Source organism: Brachyhypopomus gauderio, chromosome 13, assembly GCF_052324685.1.
Source record: "Brachyhypopomus gauderio isolate BG-103 chromosome 13, BGAUD_0.2, whole genome shotgun sequence".
Classification (NCBI taxonomy): Eukaryota; Metazoa; Chordata; class Actinopteri; order Gymnotiformes; family Hypopomidae; genus Brachyhypopomus; species Brachyhypopomus gauderio.
In genome coordinates, this window is record NC_135223.1 from 3,350,784 (window position 1) to 3,373,202 (window position 22,419).

A 22,419-nucleotide genomic window follows, 5' to 3' on the forward strand; every position below is an offset into this window, starting at 1 on the left:
TAAAGACTGGTAAATAATTCTCAACAATTAAATTTTCTGTCATTTGGCTAGCAATCTCATTTTCAAATGCACACCGTTGGTGAACTGTAGCTATATCACAAAAGAGCTAACATGACCGCAAGTTTGTTAGCTAGCTAGCTAGCTAGCTGTATTGACTCACTGGCTGTCAGAAGTCCGCAAATGTTTATAATTTAGCTTAATTTCGACATGAATTGACGAATTAAATCAGCTTAGGTTTAAGATAACATGTTAATGTTTTAAATAAATCAACCTGGCTTGGAGAGGGATAAACCAGACAAGATCTCAGACAATAGAGTGGCGATGTTGACAGCAGTAAAGTAGCTATTGCGCACGTCACTCAAACGGGAACAGACCACAGTGGATTATAACAGCTAAGAAATGCTCGATTAGATTAAGTTTATGCTAATATACTATATATACTATATATACACAGAAAACGAAATAGTTAACTTCTTCAAGGGGCAGCCAAATATATATTTTATGTGAAAAAATAAATCTGCAGTGCAAATCACATAAAATAATACAATAAAAATCATTAAGCAGACAATAGCATTTTTACCTTATGTCAGTTGTTTATTTTGAACTCCAATCTACAGGAATATAAATATAAAACAATAAACTTGCAGACAGTACTGTCAGACTTCTTTTATCTCAAGTGTTTCCCGGGAAGCTCGAGCTTTGTTGGTTTCAGCTTTATGGATGAACTGTCCATGTTCGCTACTTAAGCCATTATTATTATTTATTGCTATTAATCTGATACTACAAATAATGCATTTGTAGTGACTAAAGAGAAGGTCTGCTATTTTAAACAATGTTTTATCATTACAAAGGCAATGTTACAAGTCACTGTTAATGTCAACACTGGGTAGTATTAAGTTTCAAAATAAACAATTTCAAAGCGTATTTTTCCACACCGGTTTTGTCATATAATAGTGTATTTTACCACAAGCTGTTTTTGGTGTATTTATTGCTGCTTTATTTTGGTGTATTTTTTTCCCTTTTTGGTGAAGCAAACCCTGTTTGGAGGGGAGGGATGCACCATCGCCCAGTTCCATTCTGCCCATCGTCTCCACGTCCCAGAGGCACAGTGGGGGGTTGTAAACATTTGCACTCGCGGGCCTGTCCATTGCACATGCTGCTGCTTCGCCAGAAACCTCAGCATCGCATATTTACTCCGTCAGGCCTGTCCCGAGATTCTACGAATCACACCAGCAAATTTCTGAAAATGCCATCCAAATGTGACAGCAGACTTATGCTAAATGGAGAAAATAAGGCAAAACATTGCTGAAACACCCCTAGGCCCACATGGTACCGAAGGCTCGGCAGAGAGCTGTTAGACTCCCCGCTGTGAACTGGGAAAGTGATGTTGGTGCGCCTTGCTCTTCCGCGAGGGCAATACCGTCGCCGGGCCCCTCGCTGAAGCCCTTTTGAAGTCTGCTGCCTGTTAGAGGCATGCCAACATTGCCACACCACAGCAGATAATGCGCCCACAAAAGCTAGCGTTTGGACGAGGGCAAAACATGAATGCAAGACGTGTCTAACTTTGGCACGCTGAGAATAATTCACTCAACCACATTACCTCTGCACTGATACTGCAAAGCCTTCCTCCTGTTTGCCAGCTTTTAATTTTAGACAGAGCATTATATAATGAAATAAACAATGAAGGGAAAAAAATAAACATCCATTAATTTCTGACATGTATGGACCAGTTCGATATTCATTATTTTATTTCGACACAATAGAGGCATAATTCCTTGAGAATCTTCTATTTTGCCTGGCAGGAAGTGGTGCCAACGACTCAAGAGCGTCAATAGCCGATGATTGCGAAACTTACGTAAACAAGTACTTGTCTTCATAGCTTGTAATTGCATATAATTAGAGGCAGACTTTTGGCCACTCTAGGTTTGCTGAAGCAGATTCTGATGATGTCTGGCGTTCTAGCGTAAGCTGCTGTTCTCTGTGAAAAGCTTCATGTCTAATGTACAAGTTACTGAAATTCTTCACTTGATGAATTTTGTTTGTTCACTAAGTGGGGGGAACAGTGTTTCAGATAAGGAATGTCTTCTGTTCTTCAATAGCATCTCTTGCATGAATTTGTCCTTCAAACGTTTGGCTTAATGTCAGGTACTTCAAAACCAGACAAATGTCATAAAAAATTTTCAAAAGTATGACAGCATAGATCCACAAACACTTTCATACTTTACATTAGATATGCTTAAGAATAATTTGATTCCTATATTTTTATTCCTATAACAACTTTAGCCAACTATCCTTTTATATCTTAACATTTAACAACTTGCAATTAACGTCCAATTAAATCCCCTCGTATTGTCAGCCCTAATAAAGTGCAAGCAGCAAGGGTCATTTTTGGATTAGAGTTCTTGCCGTAGGTCTCACGCTTGCGATGGCCGACATACTTGGTCACTCCCTCCAGATTCCAGAATTATGTGTATACAAGTTGATTTTGAGGTGCTTGCTTATTTATAATGGTAGGATTCTCCAATTACCACACACATACAGAGCAGGACACAGATCACTGTATGTGGAATCGAGCTTTAATACACTCGAAAGTTGAAAAACACTCCATCATATTCGAGTGTGTACACGGCGTGAAAATAAGTCCACCCTTAGACATCTGGGGTCAAACCTTTATTGTTTGAAAACTCTAAACTCTTTTACAATACAGTCATTTTGTTACTTGTGTGATTTCGTGAATAATATACAATGTCATGATTTAATTCAACAAGGACACACAACAAACAGGAAGTATTTCTTTCTACATGTCAATGTTCTATAGTAGCAGGAAGATATGTGCTGCTTCCTAGTTTCACGGCGAGCTTGTTTTCCAACAGCACCATTGCATCCCTTCTGAATAAACAAAAGCATTGTGTTTGCAAAAGTGCATTTCAAAGATTGCAAGGCCTGGAATTGCCTGAGCCATCCTAATGTCCATTATGAACAGGAGGGCCAAACTCTGTTATTGTGTGACAAACGGCATGTTGAACCTACATTTCCAACTACAACACACATCCAGAGAGTTAAAGAAAATATATCTGTGCATGCCATGAACATTCCCCCATTAACATTTACAATAAATCTATATTTTTAGAACCTTGTGAAGCAAATCATTTGATAATGATAGTGTTTTCCCCCCAACAAACAGACAAAATGTCATAATAATGATGAACTAATATATAACATCCAAATAGCTTTTGTTCATTTTACAGACTTGTTACATTGGCGTACGAGCCAGTATGCGTAGGGCATGCCCCAATAAAGTCATATTATTTGGTCCACATTTACAAACCCTCTGAATAAACAGAGGGAACCATGGGAAACCACGGAGGGCCTTAAAAAAAGAAAAAACGGGAGAAAAGAGAACATTTGTCTTCTGCTTTGTCCATGACAATTATGAATGAGATCTTTGAAGAAGAAAAAAAAACCAAATGTAATATAAACATTCTAGCTTGTTACAGAGAGATTTTACAGTTTTACATTTTTTTATTCCATGGCACAGCTTTTACACGATAGAATTTGGTGCCCAGAGGAACTTTGAACCGGTTTTGGGCCTGAAGAAAAAAAGTGTGCACAAACACACACACACGCGCGCGCGCACACACACACACACACACACACACACACACACACACACACACACACACACACACATAATTATAGTTAAATAGCTGTAATTGCTATTAATGACGGCATTTAAGCCCTCAGGGTACAAGTTCAGATTTGAACACCTTTCTAAAAAATTTATGAAGAATTAACAATAAATTTGACACATTAGTGTTAGATCTAACCATAAACCGTCAACAAAGTGAAATATGTTATCCAGTCACCTTTTTGGCCTGACAGTACTCTTTCTCCATCACCTTTCCGAGGACCCATGGTCGCCTTGTGGCTCCTGCTGCTGGAGACAGAAGAAGAAAAAAAAACATTTAAACACATTTTAACATTAACAAAACAGGGAATGAATGAACAGCACACTTAAGCCTGTATGTACTGGACTGACACAGGCTTTATATTTTTGGTCTTACTAAATACTGATTTTAGGAAATTCAACCTTTAAGCTCAGTTTAGCTATTTAACTCCATGTCAGCCTAAATTACATGTATTTTCCCCACTCTGTTGTGCGGCAGCCCAGCCACTGGGTACGCTGGAGCAGGTTTGGAGAGACGGACCTGGCTTGAGGTCCAGCGCAGAGAGCGACTCCGAGTGCAGGAAGTAGAGGGTAGGTGCCACTGTGAAAAGCACATAGTTATCATGCCTCTCGTCCAGAATGATGAGGACCAAATCTCCAACCTGAAAACTAGAAGACAAAATACAAAAAAAAAAAAAAAAAGGCTTTGAAGACAAATTCAGGAAAGCGGGGAAAAAAAAAATGAAACGTAGAATGTCTGACGAGCAGTAATGACGTGCGAGACGAGAGATGCTTACTCCCTAATCGCGATCTTCTCCGAGTGCCTCGAGGACACTGAGGACATGCTCTGTGACATCTGAGCAGAACACAGGCAGAAAACAGTCGACAAATGACCAGTTAGGATGCAGACGTTTTTCAGCAGCGATGGCCTCCAATTACATACATATCCCCAACAGACGCAACACGCTTTTCCTTTGTCTTCTGTTTTGGAGTAGTTTTATACATTCTGAATCATATCTAGATACATACTGAATCATATCTAGAGGGGAAAACTGAAACTTTCTCTATGAAGAACAGGGTCATAGAATGAACTGCTGAAATTTTGTAATGTGAACCAGCGTCTCACGTTTCTCGAAAGAAAAAACAACAACAACCAGATGTTGAAAAACGTATGACAAGGCATCATACGACGCTACATCCATTACAAAGACAATTACACCAGCAATGTTTTCTAACACTGGCTCTGGTAATAAGCAGTTTCAGAATAGCAGTCTGAAGGTTCATGATAAAAAATTTTTACGGGACTCAGGAGTCAATTTGGAGGTTTTAATAACAATCACAACAACAATAATAACAATACTAGCAACCTACAATAACTATTCCACTGCCCTGTCTGTGAGAGAGAACATTGCCTGTCTGGAATAAGCATTTCTGGATCGTCTTGTCTTGCTTGACACCTTAAAATTTACTTTTGCATCTGTGACTGGCAAACCGGCAATTTGTGCCCCCAACTATTCATTCTCGCTCACAGTTTATCTCATACAGCTGCAGAAATACCAAATCTCAACTGCATTTCACATGAGTAAATGTGTTAATATCAAAATGAATGAAAAATTAAGTCGCTTGCTGAAATACAATTTCAAAGCATTACACCATTTTTGCCCAATGCATTCATATGATGATGTGGTCAACCTTTGTACTACTATGGTTCGAACAGCCAGGAGCTTGGACAGTGTTCTGTTTAATACGACAAACCACACACTGAAGAGAATCAGTTCACTCTCACTTGATTATTCCGCCACCTAGTGGTAAACAGCTGCACTCCAACATCTTTTTTCCATCTTATTAGAACCACACTGGAGCGCAGTAAAGACCAAGACAAAATAATGACACCATGCACAAATATGAAGCCAGTATTCACTATAGCAACAGCCAATCTTGCTTAGTCGGGTGCAAATTGGAGAATTAGGTATGAAAGTAATGTTTGAACGGGTGGGAGTGATTAGCTCAGGGGAAAAAAAGGCAAAATGTACAAGCTTCAGTGTTGATTAAACCAATTTCAAGAAGTTATTATGGCACACAGACTCAGTTGGAACGTCTACCAGATGTTATGGGGGAGAGTTGTACACATTTCCCATAGATAAACACTCCCAATCAACTGCAAAACGACACTGTTTTTCAGGTTATTTCTCACTTGAGCATATTGCTCTCCAAACAGCTAATGGAGAGGACGTTCCTCCGGGTCTTGCACTCAGTACAGCTGTGTCACAATTTTCATAAAAAAGATTAACCCTGTTTACAGAAATGGCCCTGTGGGAAAGTTAATTCAATCATATTAAAGAGATCCATGTTCTAATTAACAATTGATAATATGCCTCCCGCCACCTGAACAACTGTAGCTCAACAAAGCATTAAACACACACACTAATGCTGTTCTGTTTCACCTTCATTATCCGTCTGTTTTCTCCTTCACACTCATTTGCAAGTCACTGATTTGGTTCATAGAGATGAGCTTTAGTTAAATGTTTCAATTAAACTAACCCTAGGTCTTTATGGGAGGAAATAAAGAAAAAGACATTTCTGACACTAAATGAAAAGACTAAATGGATTTTAAATTGTTCATGGCTCGTTTCCATTGACTGAGCATGTTTATCGTTTGTGTGAACGCTTATGATCGTTTCAACTGTTGTGAACACACAGGTGCTGACGTGTGTGTGTTGGTGGGCTGTTACAGGGGCTGTTACAGTGTAACACATACCAGTCTTTGGCTGAGTCGCTTGTTTTCCTCTTCTTTCATGTGTAACGTCTGTAACAGAGACGTGCATAATGGAAAATTCACACCCGTAGAATCACAACTAAATGTTTATGCTTAAGTAATTCAGCTACAGTGTGCTAGGTAGTGTGCAGGAGATGTGAACCACAGACAGTGTGTGTGCAGTAGACGTGAACCACAGACAGTGTGTGTGCAGGAGACGTGAACCACAGACAGTGTGTGTGCAGGAGACGCGAAGCAGACAGCATGTGTGCTGGACACGTGAACCACAGACAGCGTGCGTGCAGGACACATGAACCACAGACAGCGTGCGTGCAGGAGACGTGAACCACAGACAGTGTGCGTGCAGGAGACGTGAACCACAGACAGTGTGCGTGCAGGAGACGTGAAGCTGACAGCGTGTGTGCAGGAGACGTGAAGCAGACAGCGTGTGTGCAGGAGACATGAACCACAGACAGCGTGTGTGCAGGAGACGTGAACCACAGACAGCGTGTGTGCAGGAGACGTGAACCACAGACAGCATGTGTGCAGGAGACGTGAACCACAGACAGCGTGTGTGCAGGAGACGTGAACCACAGACAGCGTGTGTGCAGGAGACGTGAACCACAGACAGTGTGTGTGCAGGAGACGTAAACCACAGACAGTGTGTGTGCAGGAGACGTGAACCACAGACAGCGTGTGAGCTGGAGACGTGAACCACAGACAGCGTGTGAGCTGGAGACATGAACCACAGACAGCGTGTGAACCACTCACCCTTTCCAGTAAAATGATCCTCTGCTTCTCCTCTGACAGCAAAAGTGTGTTATCACTACAACCAAATCAAAACATTTTTTGTGAGTTCATGAGTGGCATGGGCAATGTTATGGAAAAAATATTTAGAACTCTTGACATATTGTATGACATTACGAAGCATATGTCGCTGAAGCTAACAGAACAGAATGTACATAAACAAAGAGAACATGGAAAAAAAGGATTTCTGAGAAGATCTGTGTAAAACTGAAGCCCTGGCCGAGTTGTTGGTTCTGTGGTCTTATAGTTCCTGCGACATGCTGTACTGCTAACATCATGGTTGAAACACATGACTTCTACACGATTCAGAAAGGAGACTGCTCACTTTCTCTTCAAACACTGCCTCTCTCTGTTTCTGTCAGTTCTGTCTGATCTCCTGATGATCCTCAGTTTGACCAAAAGTCTGACTACTGCTGGAAATACCAGCCACCACCAGATCCTCTAGTGCTCCTCACCTTAGCCGTCGATTTGACTTTGTTGTCCAGCAATCAGTGTTAATATTTATAATACCAATACTGGCCCATTTATTGTTGACTCAAAACATGTGAGACAAATTCCTATTGAAGTGTTTCAGATGTCACAGAATGAAGAGAGGAACAGCAATTGCACGGCCATTTAATCCCAAAAGATTAAGTAAGCCCAGACTATATACGTGTTGACTCACAAACTACATAATAAGGCAAAGCTATTTGCACTTTATAGGTATGCAATAAATGAGATGAAGATTCCGGGTTTGCTAGCGTTTTTATTGACCATTTCGTGAGGGGGCGTGGCTTAACACAGAGGCGTGCTCTATGTTCATCATGTGGGTGTGGCCTTACTGCACGGTCATCATGCTGGCCTCTACAGCAGAGTCGACTCTGTCGTCATCGCGTAACGCAGCCATGGCTGCTAGCCTTTCTGAGTCCGCAGGGGTTTCCACGGGGGAGGAGCCGCAGGCCCCTGGTGTCTCCACGGCGACAGGGACAGGATTGGACGTGAAGAAGGAGGAGGAGACGAGCGTGGTGCATCGGAGCCGGTTGAGCTCCTCCTCCAGGTGCTTTTTTTCTCGAAGGACGGAGGCGCGGTCTTCTGAGAGAGTCTCGATCAGGCCTGAGGAAAGAACGCGGCAGAGATGCGTCTCACCACGGCTGAGGAGGTCAAAGGTCACCCACGAGCAGTGAAAACACTAAAGCAAATACTCCAGCCGCCCAGAACACCAATCATCAAAGTCATCTCACGTCAGTGGCAAATTAACATGGGCTTGGGTCTGCTTCATATTTCATGCATTCAACTGGCATCCTTGAAGTATTAGGTCACTTTCCCCCAAACTAACTTCCTATGGGTAAAGATAATTTTATAGAGCTATACATATAGGAAACATTATTTTGTAACAAAGTGAAAATGAATTCATTTTGAATTTCAAAACTTAAATTCCAGTTGCGTCAGTGTGCAGTGTAATTATCAGTGGGTAGTTCCAATAACTAACTGAAACAATAACTTGATATGCTAATTATCATACCAAGTAAAAGAACCTGCGGGAATTTGAAGTTTTCCCAAGCTAGCGTAAAAGCACTCCTGATGTAGATGATTAATTCTACATGATGGGTGCTCTACACGTAATGCTACAAACAGAAAGACCAGCATGCTTTGCAGTTTACCGATTCCCCTCCTCAAACACAACAGATTTCACAGATCAATTCCCAGCCGTATAAATCACCCGACCTCGCGGTCATCTTTTTGCTAGTGAAAATGTATCCATATTCCTTCCCCGGAATAAAGGGAGTGGAAACAAGTCCTGCGTGACGACTCCAAACGCACCATCTGCTGTCTCACCTTTGTCTCTCTCCTGCTGCTGTGTCACTTTCTTGAGCTTCTCGCCCAGTTCATTAATAATCTGCTCCTTTTTCAGCTTCTCCCGTGTAAGGACAGTGTTGAAATTCGTCTGGGGAGAGAATGAAAAAATTAAAACGGTAAGAAATCCCTCCAAGACGTCCACACGCGTCACTCCAGCAAATCTTTCAGTTCTGTTCTGTTAGATACAACTCGAGTTTAATCTCGGATGTGAAAAAACGGCCTTGTTTGTGAACCACCTGTCGCACACTGTGTAGTGTTGTCATACACTTAACACAGCTGCTTCGCATGCGTCCTGATAAGTGACGTCAGTCCTGCAGCTAAGACTGTGAGTGCGGGGTGATAAAGACGAGCGACGTGCAGGAATCGTTAACGCGTCAGTCCCTCCAAACACGCCGATCAAAACACCAGCCACCTGCTGCTCGGCGATCAGCGAGGTCTTCATGTTCTGCAGCTCCTCGTTCTTCTGCTTCTCCAGGAGCTCCAGCCGGGCCAGGAGCGACGCCCTCTCCTCCTCCAGCCTCTGCTGCAGGGCGCTGTCCAGAGACGAGCCGGCCACCGGCACCACCTCCAGCCGTCTGGGCGCCGCCGCTCTGCCAACACAGCCACAACGTCAGAACCGCCGGCGGCCCAACGCTCGGGACACTTATCTCAGCTCTGTTCCTCTCGTGGTGGTAAAACACGTGGAGTTGGAGCTGGGGCAGGACTGGAAGAAAATGGCGTCCTCATGGGAAGTCACTGACTGCTAAGACCAGACTGACTGCTAGGTGAACCACACAACCAGGTGAACAAATGCTGCTTCAATACAACATTTAACACGGATCCTCTTTTAAGACCGAAGACTTAGAGCATATGCATCATGGAGAGAAACGTGAAAACAAGGCGCATGACAAAAAGGTGTGAGATTCAGCTGTAGGGTGAAGACTACGGTCAAAACTGTCTTCAGTACAGTGGCAAGGGCAGTAATCCTACAAACCTGATGTGCAATTTTACAATTTCTAAGAAAATTATTACGTTTTTACTGCATGAGAATGAATGGTGAATGAAAGACACCACAGCCACAGCCGAGTTCTCAATGAGAACACACCGGTAGGAACCGACCAGCACCATTTCCTCAACAAAACAAAAAAAAAGCCCCAAAACATTTTTATACAAAAGCTTCCGTTTACATTGTGGAGACATTTTCTGAAGAATCAGCCAACAGCAATAGTCAAAGGTTTTCCATGATTTTTTCCCCCATTTGCCATTCAAAGTAAATTATAGTGACCCCCCCAGGAGTTTTTTTTTCCAGAAAGTATAATAATGTATAAGTTATATAAGTATAATAATTTAAGTTTGAGATTTGTGTTTAGGGAACTTGTTTATGAAGAAACGTAACAATGAATCATACTTACTCATCAGTGGATTGTCTTTCAAGCTGAGTTTCTAGTAGTTTAATTTTTTGTAAAAGTCTCGTCTCGAGCTCCCCCACGTGGAGCTCAGAGTCCCTTAAGGCGTTGTTTAGTGCCACCTTAGCCACCTCCCTGTCCTCGTCCAGCATCCTCAGAGCCTCCTGCCTCTCCTGCTCCAGCCGTCCAGTCAGAAGCGTGATCTCCGCCTGCAGGTCGCTGATGGTGGCCTGCAGGTCCTGCTCTCTCTCGTGGAACCCTCTCTTCTCCCGGTCCTGCTCCTCCCGCAAGGCGGCCAGCCGCTCGTCCCGCTCCAGCCGGACCTTCAGCAGGCGTTCCTCGCGGTCCCGCTCCGTGTCCTGCAGCCTGCGCTCCAGCGCGGAGAGCTCGTTGCGGAGGAGGGTGCTCTCCTCCTCGTGCCGCTCCACCAGCTCCGAGATGCAGTGGTCCTTCTCCCGCCGCAGGAGCGCGCGCAGCTCCGCCAGGCCCAGCTCGTGCTCCTCGCTCCTCCTCCCCAGCTGCTGGGTCAGCGCCTCCACCCGCTCCCGAAGGGCCGCCGCGCGCGACTCCATCTCCGCCCGCAGGGCCTCCTCCATCTGGGCCCTGGACTCCTCGTTCTCCCGGCGAAGCTCCTCCCTCTCGGACTCCTTCAGGGCCAGCTCCACCTCCAGCTTGCAGCAAGCGTCGGTGAGCTCCGAGACGCGGGCCCGGGAGTCTCCGAGCCGGCCCTCGTACTCCTGGCGCTCGGCGGAGCGAGCCTCCGTCAGCTCCAGGATCCTGGCCCGGCTCTCCCGGTCGGCGGCGTCCAGAGCGCCCTGCCCGTCCAGCCTCAGGGCCTCCATCTGGGCGCGTTGCTCCTCCCTCAGCCGCGCCTCCAGCTCCCGGAGGCGGCCGCTCTCCGCAGTCTCCATCTCCCGCCGGCCGCGCTCCGTCTCCTCCAGCTGGCCGGCGAGGGCGTCCCTGGAGCGCAGGGCGTCTCGCAGCGCCTCGCTCTGCTCCGAGAGCCTCCTCTCCAGCTGCCGCACCACCTGCTGGTGCCCGCCGCGCGCCTCCTCCAGCGAGCGCTCCCTCTCCGCCTCCAGCTGGGCCAGCTCCTTCTCCTTCCGCTCCAGCAGGCCCTCCAGCTCCAGCATGGCGCGCTGCACGTCTCGCACGATGCCCCGGTTCCCCTCCAGCTCCTCGGTGAGCCCCAGGATCTGCGCGTCGCGCTCCTCCGTCAGACTCCTCAGCTCCCGCCGGTGCGTCTCCCTCAGCTCGTCTTCGTCGCGGCCGCAGCTCACCGCCCCGCGCACCTCGGCGCTCATCTTCGTCAGGGCCAGGCCGAAGTCTCGCTGCTCCTTCAGCACGACGGCGCGCAGGTGGACGAGGTCGTCCTTCACCTTCCTCAGGTTGCTCTGGGACTCCTCGGCCGCCAGGCGGTACCTCTCCGCGCTCAGCCGCAGGGCGGCCACTCGGGAGCTCTCCCTCTCCAGCGTGGTGGTGTCCTGGATGCGCCTGCTGTCGATGGCGTTGATGACCGAGGAGTAAAGGGACTCTACCATCATCTCGGGGCTCGTGGGGTCACTGACCGGGTTGGGCGACATTACGTTCTCTTCGATTACGAACTCGTTGACCGCCGACATGAAGTCCGACTCCGGGCTCTCCGCCAGCGAGTCCAGGTCTAAGGAGCCTTGCTGGAGGACGGGGTCCATGTTGGGGTGCCCGATGGTTTCAAAGTCAAAGGTGTGTGCGTCTATACTGTCAGGAGACAGATCTTCTAAGGGGGCTGGGAGGGGCAGTGGCTGGCAGGGCGGCGACTGCAGGCTGAGAGGGGGTGGGGTTTTAGAGGAGGTAGGCGTGGTCTCTGCTCTGCTTTCGGACCTGGGAGTTAACGAGCTGGGTCTCGTGGCATTTCCAGAAACCTACATAAACAAATAATCAGCAATAAATCCCACATACACTGTAAGGCAAAATCAACCATTTAACACTTTATTGTGTACACTGTCCTGTACCTTCAGTTCACTCAGTAAGTCCGTCATGGTTTGAGACATCTCGTCTACACTCTGAGCTGCCTGCACAAGCTGGTGAAGAGCTTCCACGTGGTGGTGAAGAGGCTCAAAATCACACAGTGATGGGACCCTGAGGGAAAACCCATTAAAAATAATGATAAAAAGGCCCCAGAGAGCCGTAAACTAAGACAGGACAAATATGTCTTTATACTACATTAATCCGAGTCACATTGGAGGTTCGATCATAAGTTTAATACAGTGAAACGTTCAAAATGATTCTGGAAAATTTTTTAGATTTTTTCTGCGTCTTGAATCTGTTTCAGCACAATCTAATTCGATTCCCAAATTCACAACTTCCTTAATGAATTTCAGCTCTGTTAAATGCATACCAGTTTGCCCATGCTGACAGGTATAATAAATAATCTTGTCTTGTCTTTTAGCACACCGTAAAGCTAACATTTTATGCCTGCTGTTTGATTTCACACTCAACACATCTCCAAAAGTTTTCACAGCATAACACGTTACACTGAGCAATTTCATTAGTACCGTCACACACAAACAATTCTCATAAGACTGGAAAGTGGCAGATTAAATTGGCCCCGTTCCGGTGCTTCAGCACAAAGTCAGGCGCCCTAACGCAGAACACTATTTCACACCAGACACGATATTTCCGACAAACTTCAGCGGTGCGATCGCATTCCCTTGCGCGTAGCGGATGGACGGGGTCTCTACCTGAGATAAGGTTGTACTTCAGCAGGACAACAGCTCTTCAGGTACTGCAGGTCATTCAGGGAGATGTCAGGAAGCTCAAAGTCAAACGGACGAGGCTTCGAGGTCTAAAACCCAGCGTAGAAAAGCAGGATCATCACAGCATGTCCAAACTACAGCTAGAAGGATCCAAAAGAACTGAGCTGGGTCGACAAGTCAAGATACTTACACAAAACGACGAGGGAGGCCACGAATCCAGTCCACGAAACAGGCGGTTTCTAAGGAAGGACTTCCCTATGACACACATCAAAGGCACATCAAAAAACAAGGGCTTCACACACACACTCCGCAATGGCTGCGTTTCACATGCGGAGAGCTGACGTCCTGAGAATACAAACAACAAGCTCATGCTCACTGAACAGCCTGCCGAACGTCTCCCTTTTGGCCTTCTCCGCCTCGTAGAGGTTCTTGCCGTCTTTGACCAGAGCGTTCGCCCACTGTGGAAATGGGAGCAAAGGAAAAACACCACGAACACCGTGAAATAAACACCACGAACGAACAGACCACCACAGCAAGGAAGGCCAGACATCCCAGAAATACTCCCAGACGGTCATGTGTTCACATGAAGCCCCGCCTCCCTGAAGGACTCTGAGATGTCTGAACCTCCCGCGCTGGGTCAGAGACTCGGGCCTCACCTCTCTGTAGTGTTTGATGAACATTTTCCTCCGCAAGACCTCCACCACAGCCAGGCAGTACACCTGCGGCACTGTGCTGAGGGCCTCCACCACACGCACCCGCTCCGACAGCTCCACCAGCAGGCGGAGGAGGGCCTGCAGCTTCTCGCCGTCTTGGTCCGCGTGGAGCATCACATAGCAGCACCACCTGAAAGCGCCCAGCACCGCGATTAATATGCCAGTCAGGAAGAACTGTGGTCCGGGTCAAACATCCTCAGTTCTCCATAAGCAAGAAGAACCAGAGACGTACAAGGCTGCAGTCATGTTCGTGAGATTGATACAGCTGTTCCTTGATATTTCCCACTTGTTTATACTCACGTTGCTAAAAAGAATGAAAATCCCAAGTTATTTAAAAAAAAAAAACACTTTTACAGGATCAGAGGGCCTACGAGTCCTGACTGCACTTAATGTTTAGCCATCAGTGAAAGTAATTTCACTGGCAGAAACAGAAACCACTTAACTTTTATGATGCTTTATGATGACATTTATGCAAAATAAATCACGTTGGCCGTGTTGTTGCTTTGCAAAGTTTGCTAAAAAAACTGTAATTGAAGAACTAATGCTTCATAAACCCACATTCATGAGAAGAGTAACACCTCAATTAAAATTATACCGTCCTGCAAAGTTTCTAAAGTTCTAAAGCAAAGAACCAAAGGAGAAATTGTGTTTTGTAGAAATGTGTGACATGTACTGTATCATTCAAACATGGTCGTGAAAACAGCGCTGAGCCTTTGGGAAGCTGAAAGTTTGAACCTACTTGAGACGGACTTGTAGGTTGTTGGCAAGCTCTTGTTTGGCAGTGGTGCACTTCTGTTTGATATCCAGCAGCTTCCTGTGATTGGTCAGCATGATCATTAGCTGGTTGGCATGACTCAGACACAAGTCCGGTAGCACTGAGGTGTCCTTCAGATTTTCAGCCCTCTTCTGATTGGCTAGAAATCCCTGTGGAAAGATATACAGCAAATAAATGCTCCTGCTGCGTTTGCCTTGCTGTGTATTACCCTGCAGATCAATAAATGCTGCACTGCACGCATTACACAGCCTAACCTTAGTTTTATTATGCTTTCTCATACATTTGTTGAAACTCTGAGGGAGAAATATCAAACACTCAAGATCTTGAGGGCAAAACATTAGACTACATTGCTTACCAGAGGATTGAGGTGCTTGGTGATACTGTGTGAATTCAGAGTGCAGGACCACCAAGTGTGGAATGAGTGGGATGTCGGAAAACATGTCTCGTACAAGTGTGGGATGTCGGGAAACATGTCTCGTACAAGTGTGGGATGTCGGAAAACATGTCTCGTACAAGTGTGGGATGTCGGAAAACATGTCTCGTACAAGTGTGGGATGTCGGAAAACATGTCTCGTACAAGTGTGGGATGTCGGGAAACATGTCTCGTACAAGTGTGGGATGTAGGAAAACATGTCTCGTACAAGTATGGGATGTCGGGAAACATGTCTCGTACAAGTGTGGGATGTCGGAAAACGTCTCGTACAAGTGTGGGATGTCGGAAAACATGTCTCGTACATGTATGGGATGTCGGAAAACATGTCTCGTACAAGTATGGGATGTCGGAAAACATGTCTCGTACAAGTATGGGATGTCGGGAAACGCTCGTACAAGTGTGGGATGTCGGAAACGCTCGTACAAGTGTGGGATGTCGGAAACGCTCGTACAAGTGTGGGATGTTCAAAACCGCTCGTACAAGTGTGGGATGTCGGAACCGCTCGTACAAGAGTGATACTACTGCTACCAAATCCTACTACTGGATGTTTTACCTAAATATGAAATAATTTCTATTTTCTAAAACCATAGTTTTAGAAAACACTGAAAATCTCGAAATGCTAGAAAAAATTACGAATCGACAGTTTTGATGAACATATAATTGTTTTATTAGTTGTTTTCTGAAGTAATATCATATGTGATATTGTTTTAGTCAAAGTAAACCTGGTTGGTCTTTGCTATCTTTAGTATGTTATTCACAATGTGCTCATTTAGTGTGTCCCCTCCCCAGTGTAGATTATGGTGTTTATTGTGTCCCCTCCCTATTGTACATTATGGTGTTTATTGTGTCCCCTCCCCATTGTACATTATGGTGTTTATTGTGTCCTCTCCCCAGTGTACATTATAGTGTTTATTGTGTGTCCCCTCCACAGTGTACATTATGGGGTTTATTGTGTCCCCTCCCCATTGTACATTATGGGGTTTATTGTGTCCCCTCTCCATTATATATTATGGTGTTTATTGTGTCCCCTCCCCATTGTACATTATGGTGTTTATTGTGTCCCCTCCCCAGTGTACATTATGGTGTTTCTTGTGTCCTCTCCCCATTGTACATTATGGTGTATATTGTGTCCTCTCCTCAGTGTGCATTATGGTGTTTATTGTGTCCTCTCCCCAGTGTACATTATGGAGTTTATTGTGTCCTCTCCACAGTGTACATTATGGTGTTTATGTTGTCCCCTCCCCAGTGTACAGTATGGTGTTTATGTTGTCCCCTCCCCAGTGTACATTATGGTGTTTATGTTGTCCCCTCCCCATTGTACATTATGGTGTTTATTGTGTCCCCTCCCCAGTGTACATTATGGGGTGTATTGTGTCCCCTCCACAGTGTACATTATGGTGTTTACTGTATCCCCATCCCAGAGTAAATTTATGGGGTTTATTATGTCCACTCCTCAGTGTACATTATGAGGTTAATAGTGTGTCCCCTGCCCAGTGTACATTTCTGTGTTTATTGTGTCTCCTGCCTAGTGTACATTATGGGGGTTACTGTGTCCCCTCCCCGGTGTACATTATGGTGTTTATTGTGTCCCCTCCCCGGTGTACATTATGGAGTTTATTGGGTCCCCTCCCCAGTGTACATTATGGAGTTTATTGGGTCCCCTCTCCAGTGTACATTATGGTCTTTATTGTGTCCCCTCCCCAGTGTACATTATGGAGTTTATTGGGTCCCCTCCCCAGTGTACATTATGGAGTTTATTGGGTCCCCTCTCCAGTGTACAATATGGTCTTTATTGTGTCCTCTCCCCAGTGTACATTATGGAGTTTATTGGGTCCCCTCTCCAGTGTACATTATGGGGCTGTTGCACAGCATTACTGCAATCAGCATGTCATCTGACATTTGCACTTTTGGCCATGAAGAGTCGTTACGGAGAACACTGCACAGAATGACGTGTAAACGCGCTCATGCTCTCACAGGTTCGCGCGCAGCAAGCGGAGTCGAACACTACGGTCAGACGCAAAAGTATAACTGAGCCAAGAAGAAAGTAAATATATATATATTTACTAAGAAAAAATAGTAAAAAATAAATAAAATAGTAACGCACAGTTACTTGGATAATTAACTTTAATCTGATTAATAGACCGGAAATAGTAACTTGTTATATTACTCATTACTGTGGTAAGATTAGAGTAACGCGTTACTGACATCACTGCTAAACACTGCAATTACAAAAAAGTATCTCATCTTCTTGATGTTTCTAAGATGCAACGCTGCTCTGAGCACGCCCGTACGCAAATGGCAGCTGCCTCAAACAGCCTGACCGAAGAGAGGCACGTTAACAGTCCCTTTCCCTGACTGCTACCAGACCGTCACCTCGTCTGACCTTACCTGAGCAAGCTCCTTCTGCTCGTTGACTAGCTTTTTGCAGCTGGCGATCATTTGGTCGAGCGCGTACAGCCGGTCTTCCAGCCCCTTGATAGCCTTCATGTTTTGATTATCCAGTTTGGTAACGGTGTCTCGACAGTCGGACAGAAATGGCTGAATGATACGTGGATCAAGCTGCAAAACGGAAAATTGTTTACTGCACCAAATGTTAAAATAATCTGGTGTTAAGTAAATCATTTCAGACGTTTTTTATTTATCTTTCCATCCTGTATTCCTCTTTGTAAAAGCCTCCTGCTTTAAGCAATACTCCCCTCTTACAAGACAACAGCTAATATTGCTGAAGATGCCAGTCAGCATTATGCAATTGTAGTTATCATGATTGGCTAGAGGTCTTTACAGCACATTAGATGGGTCCTTAATTTTATTGCAAAACCTATGATTATTCTAGCCCATATTAGAAGTTATTAAGTGTGCATTCTTAAGCAGTTATACAGGACATTTAAGTATTTTTAATGGAGTATTTAAATGTCTTAGAACCAAAGTCCCAGGGACATCACACTCCTCAATGCTTCACTTACCCTGTTGATGGAGTCAAAGCACTTCCTGACCACAGCCTCCACGTCGTTGGGTCGGTCCTGCACGTTGATCCAGTCCAGCAGTGTGACGTTAAAGGAGGCCACGCCTCCCCTCTCTGCTGCTTCCTGCTCCTCCTCCAGCGCTTCCTGGAGGCCGCTGCTCCCAAGCCGGTCCGGGGCCGAAGGTGGCGACGGCTGGGGCCCCGGCCCCCCCTCTCCGGACACACAAGTGGGGGATTTCTGGGCCGGCTGCACTCCATCCGCGGTGCTGGACCGTGTCGACGCTTGACCTCCGGCCTCGTCCTCGCCCCCGTCAACGTCCCCGTCCTCTGCTGTGGGGCGAGGGGAACTGGACTTCTCCAAGCTCTCCCTGTAGCTGTGTCGGGTCAGGCACTCCAGCAGGGGGATCTTAGCCATGACAGAGACAGCTGTTCCCAGCCTGTGTGTACAACAAACACAGCGCAGATTAGTCTCACACTCGCACACTGGTCAGACATTCGAATATTGTGATTAAATATAAAGACACGTATAATTTCCATTTCCTTTAGAGCATTTGGCCGATGTTCTTATCCTGTGTGTGTGTGTGAGTGTATGAGAGGTATACGTTAATAATAACAACAAGTAATAATAAGTTTATGTACAAGTTTATGCTTCTTACTGATGCTCTTTCTCTTCCTGGTCTACCAGAAAACTACATGAACTCTGTAGTGTCAGTTAGGGTCTGCCCTGGAACCAAAAACTATCCTCTACTCAATCAGCCAGAACTTTAGTAGCCCAAATGTGCTTAAATACACTGTATGTACCCAAGTCTCCGGCCCTTACTTGGTGAGTTTGACTTTGATGTCTTCGAAGTCCTGCTGATAACTCGTGTACGCCGTGTCGAACTTCCAGAGCAGCTTCTGGTACGAGAGCGTGCAGTCGTCCAGGTTGGCCATGATGGCCGCCCAGCCCTGGTGCTGCAGGTGTTCGTCGTGCACCAGGCGCTCACAGAAGGAGCACAGCTTCTTGGCAACTTCAAACATTTCCTTAAAAAAAGAGAGAACAAACCAGGCGAAATGTTGAGAAGCTGCTTCCTCTTTCCCTTCTGCACATCATGTCCTTCTCCCTTCAAAATAGCCACTAAAATATTACATGATTTACAGCACACAAATACAGATCTGTGTGATTACTCAACTGTAGAAACTAGCACAAACAGACTGCTCTTTAGTGCTGTGGCCAGACCCTTCAATACTAATCTCAACTTTTTCATAAAATCTAAACTATGCTGTGAAAACTAACGAGAAAAGTGAACCATTGAAAACAAGCAATTGCATTAGTACACTAATCACATCGGTACTAATGAGTCAGGGAACATAACACACAAAATGGCCACGCAGAGCTATGATGGCGGACACGGCGCGGTTCGATCAGGAGCGTTAAGGAAGAGTACCACGGCGAGCTGGGTTCGCGAGGCCACCGTGTGAAACACAGCAGGCATCATGAGGGACTCCTCCACCTTCATCTCCATCTCATTCTCGATGGAGAACGTGGTTTTGGGGATGGTCGGCGCACGCTCGCACAGGATCATCTCTTTGTTGAACAAAAAGATGGGGTTGGTGTCCTGCGTGAAAAGAAAGGTCGTTTTAACCGAACAAAGCCCAAACTCTGTCATGAAAGGACACAGTTTAATGATTAACCCCTATTATTAACTATGAACAAATTACAGATTGAAATTATTGATTTTACAAATGTGGTGATTTGCTGTTGTTCCAACGAATCGGGTAAAGGGGACATGAATATGTAATGAGGGCCAGTGTGGCCTGGCTACTCACTGTGCCTGCGCTGTAGCTACAGACTCTCCTCTCTGCAGCCATGCATTCTCCCCCATTAACCACCAGCACCTGGTGCTGTGTGGCAGTCTTGTACTTAGCCTGAATGGCATGTTTAAGGTCCAAAACACTACAAAAAATGTTAGAATAAAATCTCAATTCAATTGCGTTGGTCATTCAAGGGCATTTATAAGAATTTACACTGTAAGATACTGTTATTGAATATTGACAGAACACATGAGGCTATTCAACTTTAGCAAAGTCCTAGTTCACCAATGATCAAAAAAATCAAAAAAATTACACAGGCCATCTTCTTGAACTCTTCGGTCTTACTTACAGCATTATTACATTAGCAGACACTTTTTCTAAACTAATTTAAGCCATAAAGTAATGGGGTGGGGATTATTTCTTAAATTGCCCAATTTTTTTCTTTGAAAAAGCTATGAAATGCAATAGGAAAGCACACCATGCCATTGTTAAAAGACAAAAAAAAACTACAAACCTTAAATCATTACAAAGGCAACTTACGTTTGGACAGCGAGCTCAGTGTCAAATGTTAATGTGCATCCATTATTGACTTGAAACACATACAACTTCATGTTGAATTCTCCACTGATCTTCTGTCCAGCTTGGCTCCTTCATCTAGTCATTGATGACCTTACACAAAAGAAACATTAGGAATGTCAATCTTGGGGTTATAATGTACTGCAAAATACACACTAATTATGCACATTACACAAGCCAATAAAGTTAGTAAAAATGTGTGGTTGAAATCTAGTCTAGTAACCTGTTTAAAACATTGCATGCATTTTATATGACAAAACAAGCTCTCAGAACATTTTAAGTTCAAATAAACTACTTGACATCCCTAATGCAACGAAAATAATAGTATTCAACTATGTTAAGACATTGTAATTACACATTTATGACCCCACTCAAAAAAGGCGACTCCATGTGGTTAGCTAGTTTAGCTAACATGTTTAGAATACAAGCACCATGTTTTCTCTACACTGTTATTAAAAAAAGTCTCAAATTATTGTATTTGGAATATAGTTTATGATAATTTAAAAAGTTACACCAGAAGCTTACATTAGCACAATTCGAGTAAGCAGCAAAGTTTTCAACATTTGACACCTCCTGCCTTGAAGCGAACAGACGATACGACTTGATAGGACTGATGATACTAATGCAAGTTAAGTCAGATAGACCAAATAGCTCGGTAAGAAAGTATTGTACGACTTCTAACGCGACCCAAAAGCATCTCTTTAGTCACCAAAAAGGACGCGGACACTGTTTTGTCCAGCTATCTTAGCCAGAAGGCTAGCCGAGACCTTTAATTTCAGGCTGAGTCATGTTCGCTCCGAAGTTAGCTCGCTCGACGGAGGAGTGAAGCGCCTTCACGGCCGTCGGGTGTCCGTCGTGGTGGTGGTCACACAGAAAACGGCCCGTTTGTGTCACTCATACGAGTCCCCGACGCGAACGCGTTAGCTGTGACCACATTTACGGACAACGGGGTGTCGACAGCCCGAGCAGGTAGCGAGCCGGCCGACCTACAGGCTGGCCGGGCGACGGTCGCCTCCGGGCTGAGGGAAAAATGTCTAACGTCGTTAGTAACGTTACCAAAATAGTGTTGGAGGATTTTGGATAACATTTTTGTGTGTTTTTGTTTTAGATACGTCGCTGTAACCCTCCTTTAATTTACACAACCAGCCGTTGTTTTTGTCTCGTTTTTTCAAACGCCTGCCCTCTTAACCTTTATCCCCCCGTTAATCACACCAGTTCGGGGTGGACGGGGAGCAAAAACGAGCTCCGGTCGAGCCTCTCTCGGGCCGAGACCCGTGGAAACGCGGCTCCCGTGTTAGCTAGGCCGCCCAGCACGGCCACCAGCCCGCACTAAAGCACCAACACGAGGGCCCCGGACTCGGCAGGACTCAGACGGCGGGACCAGCGGGTCGGAGGGTCCGCCGTGTCCCGTTTACGGGCTGTCACGAACACAAAGCTCCGTGTTGTGGCGCTGCTTCTCCCGCTGGCCCGCCGCGCAGCTCCACGCTAGTCGCCACCAAACGCGGCGGAGCGACACAAACATCGGGGCTCGGCTCGTCGCGTCTCCAAGAGGGTTTTATTTAATATTTTAACCCGCGTTCGTGGTTCGAGTCTCGGCGGGCCCCGTCCTTACCTCCGTGTCTCCTCGGCTCCATCCTCCGCGTTACGGCAGCCTGAGCGGCGCGAGGGGGGTTAGCCGCGCGGGGCTAGCTGCCTGGCGACCGCGCGCGAGCCAGCGTAGCAACGTTAGCCGCGAGACACAGGGGGGGTCGATCACACACACACACACACAACACACAGCCACAATCCCCGCTATCCGCTTACAATGTGGTCCGTCTAAAGCGACGGTTGGTCATCGTTCGAGTCACGGACCTGTGTAGCCCTCGCTAGCAGGCTAACACCCTCCTATGTGCTGCTAACAGGCTAACACTCTCCTCTGTGTAGCTAGCAGGCTAACACCCTCCTCTGTGCTGCTGCTGTGTTTTGTTATTGTCGTCGCCCT

General features: G+C 45.7%; 1 protein-coding gene across 4 annotated transcripts; it reads right to left on the bottom strand.

Moving 5' to 3' along the window:
- Nucleotides 1–2,657: 2,657 nt before the first annotated feature.
- rb1cc1 (RB1-inducible coiled-coil 1) lies at nucleotides 2,658–22,419 on the bottom strand. Of its 4 annotated transcripts, none has more exons than XM_076970315.1 (23): nucleotides 22,242–22,419; nucleotides 20,403–20,531; nucleotides 19,878–20,004; nucleotides 19,496–19,666; nucleotides 18,889–19,091; nucleotides 18,070–18,505; nucleotides 17,495–17,665; nucleotides 14,638–14,822; nucleotides 13,842–14,028; nucleotides 13,562–13,643; nucleotides 13,376–13,440; nucleotides 13,171–13,274; nucleotides 12,442–12,568; nucleotides 10,457–12,351; nucleotides 9,478–9,655; nucleotides 9,045–9,153; nucleotides 8,051–8,321; nucleotides 7,194–7,248; nucleotides 6,426–6,473; nucleotides 4,465–4,523; nucleotides 4,209–4,336; nucleotides 3,867–3,937; nucleotides 2,658–3,590 (listed from the first exon to the last, which is right to left on the bottom strand). In XM_076970315.1, the coding sequence occupies exons 2-23, from the start codon at nucleotides 20,471–20,473 to the stop codon at nucleotides 3,513–3,515; spliced, it is 4,821 nt and encodes a 1,606-aa protein (XP_076826430.1). In that variant the 5' UTR covers nucleotides 20,474–20,531; nucleotides 22,242–22,419; the 3' UTR covers nucleotides 2,658–3,512. The 4 variants fall into 4 exon arrangements, with proteins under 4 accessions (XP_076826430.1, XP_076826432.1, XP_076826429.1 ...); XM_076970317.1 differs by having other exon boundaries at nucleotides 3,867–3,934; nucleotides 22,051–22,419; XM_076970314.1 differs by having other exon boundaries at nucleotides 22,051–22,419.